Genomic DNA, 21,761 nt, shown 5'->3' on the forward strand with positions numbered 1-21,761 from the left:
GTATACATTATGCAGAATCAAGTGTTAATTAATATTTGAATACTGTTTACTTTCTTTGATGTAGAACATGCCTATTTGTATAAAGATTCCTTGTAGCCTTTAAGTGGTGTGTCTGAACAGAATGGTTGATGGAAGAGTCACCATTACGTTTACAACTGGTTGTTTTGAATGATTTATATTGAATATTCAAGTGTACATGACAATTCAGAAAGACAGGGACATGGAGAGAGTTGGTACCTTAAAAAAACTAGTGCAGTAGTGGGTGATGATCTCAGTTCTAAAGATGAAGAATCAGTTTGGGTAGTGATAAATAATAAATGTAAGAAGTAATTTATGGAAGTAGTTGAGATGCCTGTGAGCATTAGGGATGTAACTGAAGAAATATAAAGGGTTTAAGAATGATTGATTGTGTAAGATTTCAATCTGTATGGATTAGACCAATTAGGTTGGCAAAAGTAGCCTACATGGTAAGTTTATGAGTGTTTTTGGGACAGTTTCGAAGAGCAGCGTGTTCTACAAAGCAAACTATTCTGCCTCTGGCAATGTGTGAAGAGACAGGATTAATTAACGACCTCATAGTAAAGGTGCCCCCGGTAAACAGGAAAATAAGTCTTTTCTTCTCTGAAATATATCTTATGTGTTTTGCTTTCTTCTCTGTGTCATCTTCGTGTGAAGACAGAGGAAGAGATGAATGCTTGCTGTCTGCAGCCACTGGACGTGTTTTCCAATCTGCTGCTCTTGGCGCCTAAAGCTTTTTAACACTCTATCACTTGAACTGCTTCCAAAAAGCAACATTGTTACACAGCTAACCAATGTATTCAGCACGTGATTTTCAAGTTGCAGAACTTTGCTGGTACTCCAATTGTAGCTGTCTAACTTCCATTGCATTTTGTGGTCCCCAAGAAAAGGAAAAATGTGGTTTATTAAAATACCTAATAACGTTTTGTCTGTGTATAATTTAATTAGTGCCGAGACACCGGCCCCTGCCATTGTCTGGTCCAGTTGATTATTCCACTGGTTGATCCAGTTTGAACTTGGGTAAAGTTGGACCATGTACGTTTTCCTGTGATTATTACAGATTCACAAAATCCAGTGCAAAAATTATTTTTAGTTGCAAGGCACTTGTGTTTAATCAGTATTATACTTGGTAATGCATTTAATTTAGTGATTGAAAAGTTCCCATGGAAAATATTATTCAGTGTTTTCTGTTCAACAACTTTAGGATTTTGAGTTGTGGGATGATGTTGGATTAAACATTCCGAAGCCGCCAGACCTGTTGCAGATGTATCGGGAGTATGGAAGCCATACAACCTCATCAAAAGAAATGAAGGATGTGGCTGTTGGAATCGAACCAGGTGACTTGGAAGTGCTACCGAGTGTCCAAGAACCAGCCACTTTGCAGCACCTGCAGTTAGAAGAGGTAAGAGAAAGTTCAACAATGCAGAATAGTGTCTAATTTTAAATCTAGTTCAGCTGTTGAGATTATGTGAGAGCAGGATTCAAATCCAGGTGTTTTTTTTTTACATCTGCCATTTTGTTGGGCAGGCAGAATGGGGCTCAGAAATACAGCTTAAACTAGTAGCTTTTTAATAAATGTTAAACCAAATTTGTTCAGGAAAAGATTAAAAATAAAATGCTCCCTTTGTGTCATTAATTTGTATTTGATGTATGCTACATCGCATTCTGAAAATGAGAAAACGTACTCTTGGTAGCCCCATAGCTGATGTCTTGTGGGATCATGCAAATCAGGATGGGTGCAGATCCAAGCTATGCTGTATGCTTAGCTTGCTGTTTCTACCTAAAAGTAGAGGGTTAGATTCAATTGTTGGTTTATATTCCATAGATATTACCTACTATTCATAGTCATAAGCGTATAAGATTACATAGAACATTACAGCACAGTACAGGCCCTTCGGCCCTCGATGTTGTGCCGACCTGTCATACCGATCTGAAGCCCATCTAACCTACACTATTCCATGTACGTCCATATGCTTATCCAATGACGACTTTAACGTACTTAAAGTTGGCGAATCTACTACCGTTGCAGGCAAAGCGTTCTATTCCCTCACTACTCTCTGAGTAAAGAAACTACCTCTGACATCTGTCCTATATCTTTCACCCCTCAGTTTAAAGCTATCCCCCCTCGTGCTCGCCGTCACCATCCTAGGAAAAAGGCTCTCCCAATCCACCCTTTCTAACCCTCTGATTATTTTATATGTTTCAATTAAGTCACCTCTCAATCTCAACCTTCTTCTCTCTAATAAAAACAGCCTCAAGTCCCTCAGCCTTTCCTCGATACCAGGCAACATCCTAGTAAGTCTCTGCACCCTTTCCAAAGCTTCCACATCCTTCTTACAATGCCGTGACCAGAACTGTACTCAATACTCCAAGTGCGGCCGCACCAGAGTTTTGTACAGCTGCAGCATAACCTCTTGGTTCCGGAACTCGATCCCTCTATTAATAAAGGCGAAAACACTGCATGCCTTCTTAACAGCCTTGTCAACCTGGGTGGCAACTTTCAAGGACCTGTGTACATGGACACCGAGATCTCTCTGCTCATCTACAATACCAAGAATCTTACCATTAGCCCAGTACTTTGCATTCTGGTTGCTCCTACCAAAGTGCATCACCTCACACTTGTCTGCATTAAACTCCATTTGGCACCTCTCAGCCCAGCTCTGCAGCTTGTCTATGTCTCTCTGTAACTTACCGCATCCTTCATCACTATCCACAACTCCACTGACCTTGGTGTTGTCTGCAAGTTCACTAACCCATCCTTCTACGCCCTCAACCAGGTCATTTATAAAACTGACAAACAGCAGTGGACCCAACACCGACCCTTGCCGTACTCCACTAGTAACTGGTCTCCAGGATGAACATTTCCCATCAACTACCACCCTCTGTCATCTTTCAGTAAGCCAGTTTCTGTTCCAAACTGCTATATCTCCCACAATCCCATTCCTCCGCATTTTGTACAATAGCCTACTGTAGGGAACTTTATCGAATGCCTTGCTGAAATCCATATACACCACATCACCCGGTTTACTCTCGTCTACCTGTTTGGTCACCTTCTCAAAGAACTCAATAAGGTTTGTGAGGCATGACCTTCCCTTCACAAAACCGTGCTGACTATCCCTAATCAATTTATTCTTTTCTAGATGATTATAAATCCTGTCCCTTATAACCTTTTCCAACACTTTACCAACAACTGAGGTAAGGCTCACTGGTCTATAATTACCAGGGTTATCTCTACTCCCCTTCTTGAACAGGGGAACTACATTTGCTATCCTCCAGTCATCTGGCACTATTCCTGTAGACAATGACGAGTTAAAGATGAATGCCAAAGGCTCGGCAATCTCCTCCCTGGCTTCCCAGAGGATCCTAGGATAAATCCCATCTGGCCCAGGGGACATATCTATCTTCACCCTCTGTAGGATTTCTAATACCTCTTCCTTGTGAACCTCCATCCCACCTAGTCTAGTAGCCTGTATCTCCGTATTCTCCTCGACAACATTGTCGTTTTCTAGAGTGAATACTGTCGCAAAATATTCATTTAATGCTTCCCCTATCATCTCTGACTCCACACACAACTTCCCACTACTATCTTTGATTGGCCCAAATCTTACTTTCGTCAATCTTTTATTCCTTAAATACCTATAGAAAGCCTTAGGGTTTACCCTGATCCTATCCGCCAACAACTTCTCATGTCTCCTCCTGGCTCTTCTGAGCTCTCTCTCTAGGTCTTTCCTGGCTACCTCGTAGCCCTCAAGCGCCCTAACTGAGCCTTCACATCTCATCCTAATATAAGCCGCCTTCTTCCTCTTGACCAGAGATTCCACCTCCTTCGAAAACTTCGGCTCCCGCTCTCTACAGCTTCCTCCCTGCCTGACAGGTACGTACTTATCTAGGACACACAGGAGATTTTCCTTAAATAAGCTCCACATTTCTAATGTGCCGATCCCCTGCAGTTTCCTTCCCCATCCTATGCTCCCTCAATCTTGCCTAATCTCATCGTAATTGCTTTCCCTCAGCTATAACTCTTGGGGATTCGACACTCTGGAGGCAGGAAGCATGTTTCTGCTGATGAGTGAGTCCAGAACCAGAGGACACAGTTTAAAAATGAGGGGTAGGCCATTTAGAACAGAGTTGAGGAGAAACTTCTTCACCCAGAGAGTGGTGGATATATGGAATGCTGTGCCCCAGAAGGCAGTGGAGGCCAAGTCTCTGGATACTTTCAAGAAAGAGATAGAGTTCTTAAAGATAGTGGAATCAAGGGTTATGGGGATAAGGCAAGAACAGGATACTGATTGTGGATGATCATAATGAATGGTGGTGCTGGCTCGAAGGGCCGAATGGCCTACTCCAGCACCTATTGTCTATTGTCATAAATATGTCCAGCATGGAAACAGACGCTGCGGTCCAACTCATCTATGCTACCAGATATCTTGAATTCACGAGTCCAATATGCCAGCATTTGGCCCATTACCTCTGAGCCTTTCCTATTCACGTACTTGTACTTGTCCACGTGCCTTCGCCATTTCCTGTGGCAGCTTATTCCATACATGCACTACCCTCTGCATGAAAAAGTTGCCCCTTAGGTTCTTTTTATAATTTTTTCCCCCCCTCCCATCTTCTCCATTCCAATTGTTAAATAAACAACCCAGAACAAAACATTATAGACATTTTAATACGGAAATCTCTGTGAAGTTTTTAAAGTGACCTGGTATGTGCTTCTATCACCAACCCCATCCCCCCCCACCCCCAAATCCCCAAGCAAGTAATGTCCTATTTAAATATTTTGCTTTAACTTAAATACTGGATAAGGTCTTGCTTAAAATAGGTCCCCACACATTACAGAATTTGCAAGGCCGTATCAAATTGATTCCTACATGTTAATATTATATATTCTTTTCCAGCAAACTAAGTTAGTGCAAGAGCTACAAGATCAACTTCATATCTTAAAGAATGAGAAAATAACCCTTACAATGCAAATCAGACAGCTGAAGAGGTATGTGAGATTGTAAAGGTATGTGGAATCTTTGGCCTCTTTAGCAAAAATTTACCTCTGTCTCCTGTGAACATTTTTAAATTTCGAATACAAGATCTGTATTTTAATACATGATGACAACTTTGTCACTCAGTAAGGAGCTGGAGAAGCACAGGAGGCCAGGCAGCATCAGGGGAGCAGGAAAGTTGATGTTTCGAGACAAGACCGTTCTTTGGAAATGGGGGAAGGGAGCTCTGAAATATAGAGAGAAGGGATGGGGCTGGGTTAGGTAGGGGGATCGTGACAGGTGAATGTAGGTAGTGAGTGGTGTGGATTGGTCGGTGAGGTGGGAGAGAACATAGAACAATACAGTGCAGAACCGACCCTTTGGCCCTCGATGTTGCGCTGACCTGTGAATTAATCTAAGCCCATCCCCCTACACTCCCATCATTATCCATATGCTTGTCCCAGGACTGTTTAAATGCCCCTAACGTGGCTGAGTTAACTACATTGGCAGGCAGGGCATTCCACGGCCTTACCACTCTGAGTAAAGAACCTGCCTCTGACATCTGTCTTAAATCTATCTCCCCTCAATTTGCAGCTATGCCCCCTCAAGATGGACAAGTTGTGTCAGATCAAGGAGGCAGGGATGAGACAGAGAGTGAGTCGTGGGATGAGATTTTAAAACTGGTGAATTCCGTGTTTAGCCCATCGGACTGTATGCTCCCGAGGTGGAATATGAGGTGCTGCTCCTCCAGTTTGCAGGTAGTGTAATTGTGACACTGGAGGAGGTGCAGGATGGTCATGTCACTCGGGGAGTAGGTGGTGGGGGTAGGGGGGGTTACAAAATGGGTGGCAACCAGAAGGTGGTGTTTGTTGTGTATGTGTTATTTCTGACTCTGGCATCTGCAGTTCTTGCTATCTTCTAACAACTTATCATTTGTTTTGTCGATCATTCTTTTCACTGTCTGCAGGTCTATAAATTATCGTTGAGGGCACTTAATCCTTTGTGTTTCCTTCAACTTTAATTTAGAAACAATTCTGACTTTGTTCCACAGTATTCATTCTAAACTGCTGCAGTACGAGTTGAAGTTCCCCTCTACAGTTGGTGTCTAACTTCCTCTCCAAGCTCAATTTTTCTTAAGGCCTTGCTTCTCCACCTGACTGAGTTGTCAAATTCAATCTCCCTGTTCAGCTCCAATCCATTTGTTTTCCTGTGTTAAAGTTATCTGAACTCAAATGCCTGTTTGTGCTAAAGTTGAAGCTTATGCTTTTGTACAGAGTACCGCATAATTGTCCCTAATGACATTGCATTGTGGCAGTTTTCATGAAAAATTTATTGGGCATGCCAATATTTGTAAATTGCACATGTGTTTGCAGTTTTACAACACAGCCAAAGTTTTTAAAACCTTCTTAACAAAATGTCAAAAAATGTTGTATTATGCACATAATTGATTTTGTTTCAATTCTAACAGTGAAATAGAAGAGCTCAAGCGGCAGAGTTTTGCTGCTGTGGCTACCACCTCTGACAGCTTGGTGCATCCTCCAGCCGTGACAGAACAAGTGCCTGAGAATCGAACCGTGGATAGTGGGGAGTACCTGGACATCAGAAGTTTTGAAAGGAATAGCTGTAGCGAAGAGAAGGAGGTCTCCACTTCTTGCCCAATAGACGCTATCACAAATCCTTCAAGACCTTCAGCCACGTCAGCCACAATAACAACACTAACAACAAAGAACAAGAAAGAGACTGAACCGGCAATAGTTTGTCCTCCGTCAGCTCATGAGCCTGTTCAGTTTGATAAGCCAAACAGGTCAGTTGCTGCTGTAAGTCATCACGGAATAACAAGCGATTGATCTGATTTGTAAGTTTACATGTGCTGTGTATCCCTTTTATCTGGTTTGCTTTCATGTAAATTAATCTCACCTCCAATTTTGAAAGAAATCTATTTTGACAAGCCTTTTAATCTGCTTTTTACGCTTAATCGCTGAACATCTTTTTGGATTATTGTTCACTGTCATCAGGAAAGGCTTTTACAAAACCAGTGAAATACATCAGTAGAAACTTGACTTTGAGCCTCTTGTGAAAGCTATCATCATTATGCTGTGCTTTCTGTCTAAGCAAATTTATCTAGTGCTTTTTACATATGGTCATCAAGGTCAAAGCAAATGATTGTGTAAAGATTTCCAATTCAGGGAACATAGTATCACAGGAAATGAGCAAATTCTGGCTTCTGAATAGATCTGGACAGTTGCAAACACTTGTCCTATAATCTTCAAATGCTTAAGTGGGTCAGCAATTTGGTTTCCAGCTTTTTGGGATTTGCTATATGCTCCAACACAAATGATTTTATGGGCTAATGGGTGGGATTGGTGGAGTATGTGACTGGTGAGCTAAGATAGCAATGAAAGTTTTAATTAGGGCACATACTCAGGATATTGAAACAAATGGCCATCTGTACTCCCTGTACAAACGTAATTACCAGTTTACAGTTTTCCCTCATTTATATCCTATAGTGACAACACTACTAGCGAATGGTTGAGTGCCAGTAATAAATATCACTGAATGTCACACAGTTGAACATTCTCAGGTGGTGTGTAATGTCAAGAGACTTCTGTGGAAAAAACAGGGTGTGGTTTTGCTTTTCAATTGGATGGAGGGTAAACAGAGAGTGGAACTTTTTTGCTCCGTCAGATCACTGGTCACATGCTTACTGCTGAGTCAAAAATCAAGGAGTCAAATCCCAGTCCAGTGACTTGAGGACATAATCTATGTTGAAATTTCCAGTGCAATACTGAAGGAATACTACACAGTTAGAGGTGTTGGTTTAAAAAAAATTTTGGTCCCTCAAGTCCAATGTAAGAGATTAGATGGCACCAATCAAAGAAGGACAGTGAGCATCTCCTGGTCAAGATTCATCCATCAAACAATGCCCAAATTGACTTCAGAATTGTTATGGTGCAGAAGATTGTAAGGCTCATCACCCTTCAACCAAGCGTCATTACCTAGTGCCAATCTCCTGCTTTCTCCCCCATATCCCTGTACACTATTTCTATCCAAATAATCATCCAATGCCCTCTTGAATGTCTCAATTGAACCACCTACACGCCCTAACTATTCTGTGTGAAAAAGATTTTTCTCTCATCACCTTTACTTCTTTTGCATATCACTTCCAATTTTGTCCTATTATTCCAGTTCCTTTTTATGAGCAGGAACAGCTTCTCCTTTTTTGTTCACTCCAGCTCGCTCATGACTTTGAAAACCTCAATGAGATGTCCTCTTGGCCACGTTTTCTTCAAGGAGAGCAGTCTCAACTTCTTCAATCTATCCTCAAAACTAAAGTTTTTCATTCTTGTAAATCACTTCTTCACTCTCTCCAATGACTTTCCTATGATGTGCCCACAACTGTACATTACTCCAACTGAGGTTTAACAAGTGTCCTATGATCTTATTATTGATTTCACTGCTGGTAAGCTTGCTGTGCACCAGTTGGCTGCTACATTGCTGGCATTGCAATAGTAATGACACTCCAAAAATACTTAGATAATAAAATGTGAGGCTGGATGAACACGGCAGGCCAAGCAGCATCTCAGGAGCAGCTTTTGTGCTCCTGAGATGCTGCTGGGCCTGCTGTGTTCATCCAGCCTCACATTTTATTATCTTGGAATCTCCAGCATCTGCAGTTCCCATCATCTCCAAAAATACTTAATTGGCTTAAAGAGCTTCAGGGCATTCCAAGTTTGTGAAAGACCATATAAACAAAGTCCTTTTCCATTTTTCTTTCCTCCATCTGATTTATAAGACTAGGATGTCAGAACTGAAGTCTGCCATTCAACCCACCAAATCTCTTCTGCTATTTGTGACTGCTTTGATAATCCTCAGCTCCATTTTCCTGCCTTTTTCCCATGTCCCTTGGTTCCCTTGCTGACAATGTCCATCCCCCCTCAACCTTGAATATGCTGAGCCATGCAGCCTCTATGCCCCACTGTTAAATAGTGTCACAGACTACTGTCTGAGTGAAGGAAGTTCCATTCATCTCTGTGGACAACTCCTCCTTTCTACCAATTCTACTTGAACCTCCCTCCGTACCCAGGATCAACCTAATGAAGCCTCTAAATCATTTTTAAACCAGTTCAGATCCTAGTTCACGACATGCTCATTCTGGCTTGCGTTGATTTTTAACATTGTCTATGCTGTAGAATTAGAATCCAGTGTTCAGAGAGTTGTTGGCCTTTCCTACAATAAGCAGAAAGGAAAATGGCTGTGGCTACTGAAAGTCACTCATCCCACCCTAAGCCTTTGCTGCAAGGGTTCCAGACACTGGAAAGTAAACTTAGGAAAGTTGTTTGATTCATAATCTTGCCCCCATTTTAGTTTCAGAGTTTAGAGGGCTAACTGATTCCATAGTGCTCCGTTCCATTTGCAACTCCTGTAGTTATGAAATGTTCTGCGCCTATATGCAGCCAAACTTGTGTGCTATCCGAAGTTGGGTTAATGAATGTTACTTGCCACTTAAATGCAATGACCATCACATAATAAAACTCCCCTTGACTATACCATTGCTAATCCCTGTGCATCAAAGCTAGTGGGAAACCAGATGCCTAGCTGGACCAATTTTAAGTCCGAGACTAGGAATTTGGTGTTAAGTAACAGCTCCTGAGTCCTCAGAGTTTGTCCACTGTCTGCACTGATCAATTCAGTAGTGTGATGGAATATTCTGCACATGTGTGAGCGCAATTCCGGCACCTCTTGTGAAGCTCAGCCTCATCAGAGATGAAGTCACCAGCTTGATCAGCACACATTGCCCATTGTAACTTGTCGTTTCCCAGCATATGTATGCTGTCAGCAAGATTGACGCTGCAACAACTCGCCAAAGCTTCAACAGTACCTCTCAAACCCAGGATCTCTACTGCCTGCTGGGATAAAGACAACACAACCATCTCCAGCTTTGCCTCTAAATCTCACATCAACTTGTGCTTTATTGCTATTCCTTTTCACTGAAACACAATCCTGAAGCTCCCTGTCTAAAAATACAGACAGTTTCCCATCACCACATGACTGCAGCAGTTCAGGGAGGCCATTCACCACTACATTCTCAAGGGCAACTGAAATGAATTATTAAAGTTGACAATGACACATTCCGTGAATTAATTTTTTAAAATGTCAGTGAATGACCATGATTTTGGATGATGTGATTTGAGATGGGCAAAGCAAGGTGAGGTATGTCTAAGAATAGCTGACCATTAAACTGCTTATGATGGGTTTAATTAAGCATATTATAACTAACTGTATATACTGTAAAATTATATACTGTAAAAGCTCTAATTATAAAATTTTGCTCAATATGCCTGTTTTGTTTTCAGGATGTTATCACCTGCATTTCATCAAGCACTGCTCTCTTTTTGCCGCATGGCAACTGACAGTCGCTTGGGGGCAGAGGTAAACTCTTGGTTCAAAATTTGCACGTATAAATAGATCCAAAGTGTATTCTCTGTGATCTTTAGAATGAGATTCCTGTTTAATATGTTGAATACTGGTGTGTAGTTGTCATGTGAATCTGAGTTTATGCAGGTTTCTGCTTGAGACTGTTCTGTATCATTTCACTCCTTCTTCTGTTCATTTGTCAGTCCAGAACTGGATGATGGATGCAAAGTACCTCTGATTTTTCCTTTATCAAGAGTTAATGATTTTATGGTAGCTTTAAGTTAGATATCACTACATTTGATGCAGCTACAAGAAAAATGCATTATCCCTTGAAAGGTGGTAATTTCAAACCTGTGTACATAGTGAATACTTGCATGCAAGGTAGTTCTGGCTTCTACTCCTGGTGGTTAGCACTGCTGCCTCACAGCATCAGGGACCTGGGTTTTTTTCCAGGCTTGGGCAACTTGTCTGTGTGGAGTTTGCACATTCTCCCTGTTGCTGAATGGGTTTCCTCTCAGTGCTCTGGTTTACCTGCAAAAATCCAGATATGTGGAGTTTAGGTGGATTGGCTATACTGAATTGCACGGTAGTGTCAGGGATGTGCTGGCTTGGTGGATTAGCCATGGGAAGTGTGGGTTTACAGGAATAAGGTGGGTCGCTCTTTGGAGGGTTGTTGCAGACTGGATGAGCCTAATTACCTCCTTCCACACTGGAGGGATTCTGTGTGCTTCTTTTAAGCTTTCCAATTATTCAAACAAGTGAACTCTCAGAATTTTGGTGACTGCTCACACATGGTCAGAAGGCGCAACACTGAAGAGGTCATTTCTAATCTTACTTGCATGTTTATTCCCATTTTTTAAAAGCAAAGTATAAGCAAGAAGGATAGGTACATGTCCTGGAAGCTTTTACACAGTACTCTCCCAAGGGGAAGGTGTGTTCTTGTCCTTGTCTATCATATATCTTTGTGAAAGTGATGAACTGGAGTTGAGAACGCTACCATTGGATGACAAGGTAGCTTCCAAATCAGGACAGAGAGCATCGAAGGATGGATGAAAGCACCAATAATTGGGGGAAATGCTACTTGTGAAACTGAGGGGACATTGGAAATGTTAAACTAGCTATTAAGACAGGAGGAGCCCTTGCACTTGCACCAGAGTAATGGATAAATATTCTGAAAGGTCCATGGGTACTTTGTGGAAAAGGTAATTCCACAGTTGTCAAAGGGTGTGATATGAAGTTGGTTAGTTTTTGATACTGAGCTGGTGACACCATCATTTCAGATAATTTGAGAGTGTGGACATTTGCTTTTATTTTCAATTTTATTTTGCCAATTTGCAATGAAAGTACAATTTTAAATGACAGAGCTGTGCAAATAGCTGCATAAATAAAGTTTGTTTCCCCCTCTCCAGGTTTCTCGAATCGCAGATAGTGAGCAGTGTGTAATGCTGATGTTGGGACGATGTCTACCACACATAGTACCGAATGTACTGCTAGCAAAACGAGAAGTAAGTGGAAAAACGTTATTTCGTGATAAGTGCAGCTTCAAAGACTTTTAATCATTCTATCATTTTGTTTCTTACAATTTCAATCTCACTACTCCTGTTGTGTATTCTAGAGCAAGTTTGTAATATACTTACTGTGTACTTACATTTCTGATCCTAGAAAATGGTTACACATCTCTGTCAGGTGAGTTAAGAAGACCTCAAGGTATCCAAAAGGCTTTCTCCATTATTGTCGCTACAGTCTTTGTATTTTTTGCTGCAGCTTTTATAAATTAAAAGGCTCAGGTTAATCTGTTTAATACGTATTAATATCCTAATGGTCATTTCACCAAGTGTTTTCGCCTTTTTAGTGAATAGACTTTTTTAACTCCTAAAACTCTAACTTCTAGTGTGAAGCTTATCCCATTTACTGTTTAAATTTTGCCGAGAGAAAACTAATGCAAATGGTGTCAACCTTGCATCATTTACAATGTGGATTTTGATTGGTTATTTCAAAAAATTTCACTGAAATTGTAGAACGGTTTTGAGAGCAAAACAGTTATAGCATAGTGTTTTGTTGTAGGTATTTTTTATTCACTCACAGGATGTGGCTGACTCTGGCTAGGCCAGCATTTATTGCCCATCCTGAATTGCCTAGAGGGTAGTTAGGAGTCAACCAACATCGCTTCTTGAGTCATATGTAGGCCAGACCAGCTAAGGATGATAGCTTTCCTTCCCAAAAGGGCATTAGTAATGTGTTTTTTTGACAATTGGCAATGGTTTCATCTCATCATTACACTCTTAATTCAAGATTAATTATTGAATTCAGGATTTGAACCCCGGCCCCCGTAATCTTGACTGTTAATTCATATACTCACCTAAGTGATAATACCTCTCTGGGCCATTGCCTCCGCTATTGCTAAAATTTAACTTAGTTTTCTTGATTTCAACTTGTATTTCTGTGCTCCTTCCTCGTCCAGCTCCCATCACTTTCTCTGTAGCCTTGCTACCAATTACACCTCCCTTTCTGGGACTCCTCGACCATGGAAAGATAATCTCAGTGACCTGTTACCACAAACTGAGTTTCTGACGCCAATATCCTCCTTCCACCTTCACAACATTGTCCAACGCAGCTTCTAAAATCTTAATTTCTTGAACTCCTTGGGATTTTTCAGGATGAGGGTATCAAGTTTGGAGTGAGGAAGGATCGAGGATCTGATTAGTGAGTTGAGGAAAGATGTCAAGGCTAGTTTTGTACTCAGGATTACAGTTTACCTCAATGTATTCCAATTAGAGTCAAGGCAAACCCATGCTGGTGCATACCCTGAAATTGTTAGCATGTTGCTAGTGGACAGAACTGTTGATTTCTCCACTACATCGTGTGGAGTCCTGAACCTTGTGTTTCGAAGCATGTTTCTTCTGTATCTAGTCTTTTTTGTTTTATTTGTTCAGTCGGTTGCAAAAAATTTGGGCAAGAAGCCTTTCATCTAATGAAGGTGGAATAGGGTTGCTTTTCAGTTTTCCCGGGAATTAGTGTTAACACTAATAAACAACTTTTCAACAAATGTTCCCCACGTGCACCATACTCTATTAAGATGCGCACCATACTTTATTAAGGTACGCACTGAAAACAAAGTAACATTGGCACATGCAAGTCATGGTGCAGGATGTATGTGGTATAGTGACAGCAGCAACCAATCCTAATGTCTCAAGATAACTAGGAGGCTAAACAGATTCCGGAAAGAATGAAGCAACCTCAGACAACAAATGAATGTTTTGCCTCCGTTCATGGGGAATAATTCTACAGCAGGAATGAAAGCATTCAAGATGAGAATGTGGAGCAGTTAGCCGGCCAGGCATAGTCAAAAGCGTGGCAATAAAGGGGAGGGGGAGGAAAGACAGCAAGATCCCATGAGCAGCTGTGTGATAATGTGTTTTGAATGATATGGTTTTTCTTTGAATGATATGATTTTTCTTTGAATGATATGATTTTTCTTTGAATGGCTTTGTTTATTTTCTAATCAACTCATTCAGATTTTATTTTACACCTCTGGAGCAGATGGGATTTGACCCAAGGCCTCTTGGCTCAGAGGCAGGGACAATACCACTGCAGCAGAAGACCCTTACCATCATGGTAGTGGTAAAGTGAAAAGGGCATTGGACTTGGGTGATGTGCCTTATAGCTTGCTGAGGATTGAGTAAGAAATTGGAGAGGATATTAACCGCAATGTGTTCAGATATGGAAGTTGCACCACATGACAGGATGGTAACATGTACAGTATAAAGCGATAAAACAAGTAATAATAGGCTTACTAGCCTGACACCAGTAGTGTCAAATCTTTGAAACTAATCTGTATGGTTAAAAAATAATTTTTGTATAGAAAGAACTAAATGAATTATGATCTGATACTACAAGGGTATCAGGGAGGGTGTTCCTGATGCTGGGCGTGTCCAAAACCAGAGATCATTGTATGACAATTAGGGGTAGACGATTTAGGACAGAGATGAGGAGACATTTCTTCATCCAAAGGGTGGTGAGCCTATGGAATTCATGACCACAGGAAGTAATTGATGCCAAGACATTTAATGTATTCAAGAGGTGACTAGATATAGTACTTGGGGTGAATGGGATCAAAGGTTATGGGGAGAAAGCAGGATTAGGCTATTGAGTTGGACAATCAGCTGTGATTGTAAAGAATGGCAGCACAGGCACAAAGGGCCAAATGGCCTCCTCCTGCTTCTACCGTCAATGTTTTCTATTTGTTAAACACTAAGCTGAGCCTGGCAATCTGTTTAGTGTACTTTGAGAAAATAATGCATTGGATTGTTAAATGGTAAGCAATAGGCATCTATCCACAAAGGCATTTTCAAAAGGCATTTGATATTTTGCCAGATGAGAGCTTTGTTAATGAAATTCAAGTATTTGATTTAAAAGGAAATGTTGCAGCCTGGAAAGGAAGTTGAAAAAGGAAACATATTGTTGGTTAATAGATTTTATTTTTGAACAGAAGAATTGTGGCAATGAAGTCCAGCAGCAGCCCATTGCTTTTATTAATTATGTAAATGATCTGTGATTACAAGGTTGCATTGGAAATTGTAGACGACATAAAAGGAGCATTGGGATTAACAGAAGTGGACAGTAAAGTGTTTGTAGACTAGACCAGATAGGGTCAGGTTTAATGTGGGAAATTGAGAGCTGATTTGCTTTTGGTTGAGTGGGTGGTGACAAATGCATAAGTGAATTATGTGCCAAATTGTAAACCCTTGAGCAGAGAAATTTTGCAACAAACTGAATAATGCTCAAATTGGAATTATTACAGTGTGCACAATTGGCCTTGACTGTGCTGTGGTCACGTAGGTTTGTTGGCAGGAGCTCGTACCATAAATTGCTTGTATCAAACAAGCTGAGTTCCACCATAGTTAAGTCAGCACTCTGCTCCTGCCAATGGTTTTAAGTACTTTGCAAATGCAGCAGTTTAGTCAGTTCCTGATGTTTGTGTTAATTACCTGAAAGACTTGTGTGATATCATGAATTCACAAAAAGAATGACTGCATCTCATCAACCCCACCATGAGCACAATAAATACCAGAAATTCACGTGACTAAGTGTCAGTATGGATTGCTGAGCAAAGCTGGCATTGCCTGGTTGACAGACCCAATAGGTTTTGGCCACACTCTGTAGTAAATGCCTTGATTTAATTTCTACAGCAAGTCTGCCAAAGGTGTTGTTTTATAAGGCACAAGTGCTTTGATCTGCACTTTGTGTAATATATTTCTTCTTCTGGAATATCTTGTTCTATTTGAACTCATTTTCAAGCCTAATTCTATTAGAATTCTTGTGGGTGTTTCAGTCTTTTGCAATCCCTCTTTGAGGTTTGAGGTGCATGGTGACACATTAGATACTATTTCAAAATAACCTATGTACAAAGTGTGAAGCTGGATGAACACAGCAGGCCAAGCAACATCTCAGAAGCACAAAAGCTGACGTTTCAGGCCTGGACCCTCCTTCAGAGAGGGGGATGGGGAGAAGAAACTGGAATAAATACAGAGAGAGGGGGAGGTGGACCGAAGATGGAGAGAAAAGAAGATAGGAGGAGAGGAGAGTATAGGTGGGGAGGGAATAGGTCAGTCCAAGGAAGACGGACAGGTCAAGGAGGCGGGATGAGGTGGTAGGTAGGAAATGGAGGTGCGGCTTGAGCTGGGAGGAAGGGATGGGTGAGAGGAAGAACAGGTTAGGGAAGCAGAGACAGGCTGGGCAGGTTTTGGGATGTAGTGGGTGAGGGAGGGGACGAGCTGGGCTGGTTTTGGGATGCAGTAGGGGGAGGGGAGATTTTGAAGCTTGTGAAGTCCGCGTTGATACCATTGGGCTGCAGGGTTCCCAAGCGGTTCCTGCACCCATCGGATGGCATCATTGCAGGGCACCTCCCAATTGCGAACCATTTCAACTCCCCCCTCCCATTCCTCAGACGACATGTCCATCATGGGCCTCCTGCAGTGCCACAATGATGCCACCCGAAGGTTGCAGGAACCGCTTGGGAACCCTGCAGCCCAATGGTATCAATGTGGACTTCACAAGCTTCAAAATCTGCTCCCCCCCGCCGCGTCACAAAACCAGCCCAGCTCGTCCCCTCCCCCCAACTACATCCCAAAACCAGTCCAGCCTGTCTCTGCTTCCCTAACCTGTTCTTCCTCTCACCCATCCCTTCCTCCCACCTCAAGCTGCACCTCCATTTCCTACCTACCACCTCATCCTGCCTCCTTGACCTGTCCGTCTTCCCTGGACTGACCTATCCCCTCCCTACCTCCCCACCTATACTCTCCTCTCTACCTATCTTCTTTTCTCTCCATCTTCGGTCCGCCTCCCCCCCCCCCCCCCCCCGTCCCTCCCTATTTATTCCAGTTCCCTCTCCCCATCCCCCTCTCTGATGAAGGGTCCAGGCCCGAAATGTCAGCTTTTGTGCTCCTGAGATGCTGCTTGGCCTGCTGTGTTCATCCAGCTCCACACTTTGTTATCTTGGATTCTCCAGCATCTGCAGTCCCCATTATCACTAAGGCAGTCCTCCAAATGGGAGAATGTTGAGATGGGTGAAGGAAGTGAGATCTTCAAGTGCATGTCCACAGGTCCCTGAAGGTGGCAGGATACAGTGATGAAGACGGTCTGTGGGATGCTTTCCTTCATTAGGCAAGTTATTGAATACAAGAGCAGGGATGTAATTCTGAAACCATACGAGGCACTGGTTAGGCCACTGTTGACATTTTGTGTACAGTTCTACTTATGACAATACAGGAAGGGTGTAAGTGTTGCGGAGAGTATACTGAGGAAATTTACAGCAATATTGCTGGAGCTTAAAAAATTAGGAAAGATTAGCTGATGACGGGCCAAGGCCCAAAACGTCAGCTTTTGTGCTCCTAAGATGCTGCTTGACCTGCTGTGTTCATCCAGCTCCACACTTTGTTATCTAAGATTAGGCTGGGGTTGTTTCCTGAGAACAGTGGAGGCTGAAGCATACTTAATTGAGGTGTAGAAAACCATGAAGGGCTTGAATAGAGTGGACTGGGAGACCAGTTGCCTCTAGCAAAGTGATAAATTACCTGGGGGCACCGATTTTAAGATTACGGTTGAAGGATTAGAGAGACTGTGAGAAAAACCTTGTTGACCAAGAGTGTAACCTAGAATTCACTGCCAGTTCAGTGGCTGAGGTGGAAACCCTCAACCCATTTAAAGGAGCCTGGATCTGCACCTGAAATGGTGCAGCCTGCTACAGGCGTACTGGAAGGTAGGGTTAGAAAGGATGGCTATTTTATTCAGCCAGCACAGGCATGATGGGATGAGTGGCCTGTTTCTGTACTGTAACCTTTCAGTGGTCCTAAATAGATGATGACCTGGTGCTTGAAGGATACATGTCAGGTGGAAGATGAGGGCAAGGAATATCCAAATCATGGTAAATTCATTCCAATCTGCTTGATTCAGCGCTGATGCGAGTAATTACTATTCTAATATTTACCAGTAGATGGCATCTATATTAATTGTTTTGGCTGGTGTTTACATATGCTTCACCCACTGTGAATAAAACCCATAAATCCTTGTTATTGTGGTAACTGCCATTACTACATAATACCTAAAAGCTCAAGTCATCACCAGATCTCTCTAACACACAAAGCAGATCTCATTGGTACAGAAAACTGAGTTAGTGACTTTGATTAAAAAATGTAGATATTTCTGTTAGAGAAGTAATCCTCAGTTGCAGAATGTTGAGTGCTATTGACAGTGTGGTGCAAGTTGTCAGACATCTGTCGGCTGATTTTAATGAAGGACATGCATCATTCAAGTCGGGTGTCCTAGACCAATGCAGACAATCCAGATATGACTTCTATAAAGCCAATAGCGAGGCCAAGAAGTAATACCGGATGATGCTAGAGGCCCAGACCTACCAAACGGACTCCTGCCATCTATGGCAAGGCTTAAATAACATTACAGGTTACAAAATGTAACAGTGTAAGATAGCAGGCAATGACACACCACTTCCCTAACATGCTCAATAAATCAATCAAATGGTGATGTTAATTTACATTGTCTTCATAGCTGATCAGGATGTTGGTGAATGGATAAGTCATTGATGCTTCCTCTTTGGATGTATTGGAATTGCTAAATAGCTGCTTTAAGTCTGTTCTCTGAAATACTATGTGCTGTTTCTGCACCTATTTGGAGACTAATCAAAATCACACTTTCCATCCTACATATTTTTTACGTTCACTGTTGCAGTTTAATTTGATTTCCAGAGATAATGGGAACTGCAGATGCTGGAGAATCCGAGATAACAAAGTGTGAAGCTGGATGAACACGGCAGGCTGGGCGTTTCGGGCCTAGGCAGCTTTTGTGCCCCGAAGATGCTGCTTGGCCTGCTGTGTTCATCCAGCTCCACACTTTGTTAGCTTAATTTGATTTCTACTTGTGTTTCCTGTAATGAGATTTCATTTGACCCAAACTACAGCATATCCATCCTTTGTAGATTATTGTGGTTACTGTACTGTACTGTTCAATTTTTCCCATTTGATTTTCATAAATGTCCCATTAACTCATTTCAGTCGGAACACCCTATTTGCCATTTCAGTTAATGGGGAAGATTGTTTCAAGTTTCCCTTTTTTAGTCGGTCACCTAACTGTGAGTCGGACCTCTTGTTTTCTCCATTTAACCCTGTTATGCTCATAACATTGCCTTCACGGGTAATGCCTTTCGACTTCAATAGACAGCAAATATCTGACCTCAGGACCCTCTCCTTTTTCAGTGAGAGCAATTTATTTAATTGTTCCATTTTAATCTGATCTTTCCATTGCGTCAGCCATTCTGGTTGCTGTATTTTGTTTCTTTTCAACAGTTGCAGTTACCAAGACTACACAGTATTCTAATCGATGTTGCATCAACAATTTACAAAGTTTTTTTTTTAGGGTTACCTCACAACAATGCATCAACGTTGACCTTTGGTTATATATCCCATCAACTGATTTATTTTAGTCATTTTCACTTTGCATTATTGTGATATATTTTGATTACTGTCAGTTAGATATATCTCCCTTTAAATTTTCCAAGACCTTCTGTTTTCTCTCCAGTTTTTAGATTTCCGTTGTTTTCTCTTACCAAGGACTCCCATCTTTCTACATTGAATTCAATCTACTAACAGTATAGAAAATTTCCAAGTCAAATACCTCCTACTTGTTTTTAATAAAATTAGCTAGAAGATCTGTTTCTCACAATAAAATAAGTTGAGTTCCAATGTGACTGTAAAATTGGGATTTTGATCATCCATTTGTGTGAAACAGATCCTACTGCAGACTGGATGTTGGATCAAGTTGAAGTGACAACTTCAAATTGAATAGAAATAATAGATAGACAGATTAAATAATGAACAGAAAATGGAGGCTAGCAAAAGGAAAAAAAACAATTAATTTTATGTAATTATTCTTGAGCTTTTTTAATGAATTTGAGTTCACTTGAGATTCCCACGGAGTTTGTTTCAACTCCTTCATTATATTGCTGCCTTATAGGCAAGGTATTTTGTTTCTCTCAAATAACTCTGGAGATGTTAGTTAGTTGAAATCAAAATTAATAGAATGAACATGCGAGGTTGAATTGCATCTTAGGAATTTAGCTTCAGTAACCTCAAAATACCTACCAGAAGTGCACCACACTGGAAGTGAGATCCAAAAGGGAAAAAGAGATAACTGTTCCAGGTTTGAGCAAAATGCAATATTCTGGACATTCCGTTCTATTTGCACTGTGAAATTAGATGGGGTCCAGAGCTAACTTGTTGATACTGGGAAGAAGGGGCTATAAGAGAAAATGAAACTAGGAGGGTTCATCAAACCAGATGCTGGAGCTGATTGGTGAAACCGGGGGTGGCATACATGAATTTGAGACCAGACCAGCAGTAAGAAAGTGACATTTATGAGCAATCACTCTAAAAGCTAAGAAAAAATATGGCCAACCTCCCTAGCACATTTTGGGGTTGATGAGGGGGTTGCAATATTTTCATACACTTCCAATAATTTGGGTTTAATATGAAACTTTTCTGGCCGCTGGACAGTGCTAGGTAGTGGTGGTGATTCATAATCAAGAAGATGATCAAAAGAAAACCTGAACTGAATGGGGTCAGCTTAACTTCTTAAAAATGTAATTTTAACTGCCTATTACTTAGTATGGGCTTTAATGTTTCAATTATCTAAAGTACTACCCACTTATTAGACGTTTTGATGATGCCTTCTCCATGACCTTGTAATTGCTAATCATTGTGCTTGTCTGGACCATAAACATAGACACTGATCTGTTGGGCTGATTGGCCTGTTTCTTTGTCATATCAATCATTATCCATTTCATATTGCCATAACAATGTATTTTGGGTGAAGTTTGTTTCGGGTCATGATCTATGAAAAGTACAAATTCAGATTAAGTGCTAATATTGTCAATCATTAAGCTCAGTTACAATTCTGAACTAATTGGGGTGGGGATAGGCACTGTCCTGGTTGCTGTGAGACGATGCTATAGCTTTAAGAGGTTCTTTTGTTCTTATTTCTTTTAAGGGAGTGATTGAACGAGAAGTGCAACTTGGCTACTGAAGAGCAGTTGTGTAAACAGCTTGGTAGGCCTTAGATTTTTTAAAAACAACTTGAATAGGTGTGGCTAGCTCTCACCGATCAGGATTGCTAGGATTTTTGGCTTAGCTTTAAGCAGAAACTGTTGAGGTCTGAAAAGAGTTGGAAGCTTCAGTGTATGTGTCCTGGCTGCTACTTTCTTTGAATTTTCCCTCGATGTTTTCCTACTGGATTAGCTAACTGCATGGGAGAATGTGTGTCTGAGTTTTCCTTTTTTGCCAAGGGGTGTGTTTATGGGATGTTACTGGATGTGAGTTTGCTCGCTGAGCTGGAAGGTTAGTTTTCAGATGTTTCGTCACCATTCTAGGTAACATCATCAGTGAGCCTCCGACAAAGCGCTGGCTTATGTCCCGCTTTCTATTTATCTGGTTAGGTTTCCTTGGGTTGGTGATGTCATTTCCTGTTCTTTTTCTCAGGGGGTGGTAGATTGATTTGGAGTCAATGTGTTTGTTGATGGAGTTCTGGTTGGAATGCCATGCTTCTAGGAATTCTTGTGCGTGTCTCTGTTTGGTTTGTCCTAGGATGGATGTGTTGTCCCAATCAAAGTGGTGTCCTTCCTCATCTGTATGTGAGGATACGAGTGATCGTGGGTCATGTCGTTTTGTGGCTAGTTGATGTTCATGTATCCTGGTGGCTAGCTTTCTGCCTGTTTGTCCAATGTAGTGTTTGTCACAGTTCTTGCAAGGTATTTTGTAGATGACGTTTGTTTTGTTTGTTGTCTGT

At 41.4% G+C, this 21,761-nt stretch overlaps 1 protein-coding gene across 4 annotated transcripts in view; it reads left to right on the forward strand.

Moving 5' to 3' along the window:
- Positions 1-21,761, forward strand: part of relch (RAB11 binding and LisH domain, coiled-coil and HEAT repeat containing) — a 103,830-nt gene that overhangs the window by 26,684 nt on the left and 55,385 nt on the right. For 2 of the 4 annotated variants that reach the window (XM_048520660.2, XM_048520671.2), the window contains exons 6-11: positions 1,223-1,420; positions 4,917-5,008; positions 6,463-6,798; positions 10,349-10,424; positions 11,819-11,914; positions 12,072-12,095. In XM_048520660.2, the coding sequence (XP_048376617.1) occupies positions 1,223-1,420; positions 4,917-5,008; positions 6,463-6,798; positions 10,349-10,424; positions 11,819-11,914; positions 12,072-12,095 (822 nt within the window). The remainder of the gene's footprint in view (positions 1-1,222; positions 1,421-4,916; positions 5,009-6,462; positions 6,799-10,348; positions 10,425-11,818; positions 11,915-12,071; positions 12,096-21,761) is intronic. The other 2 variants (XM_048520682.2, XM_048520691.2) reach the window with 1 other exon arrangement.

The sequence above is a fragment of the Stegostoma tigrinum genome, chromosome 2 (genome assembly GCF_030684315.1).
Source record: "Stegostoma tigrinum isolate sSteTig4 chromosome 2, sSteTig4.hap1, whole genome shotgun sequence".
Lineage (NCBI taxonomy): Eukaryota > Metazoa > Chordata > Chondrichthyes > Orectolobiformes > Stegostomatidae > Stegostoma > Stegostoma tigrinum.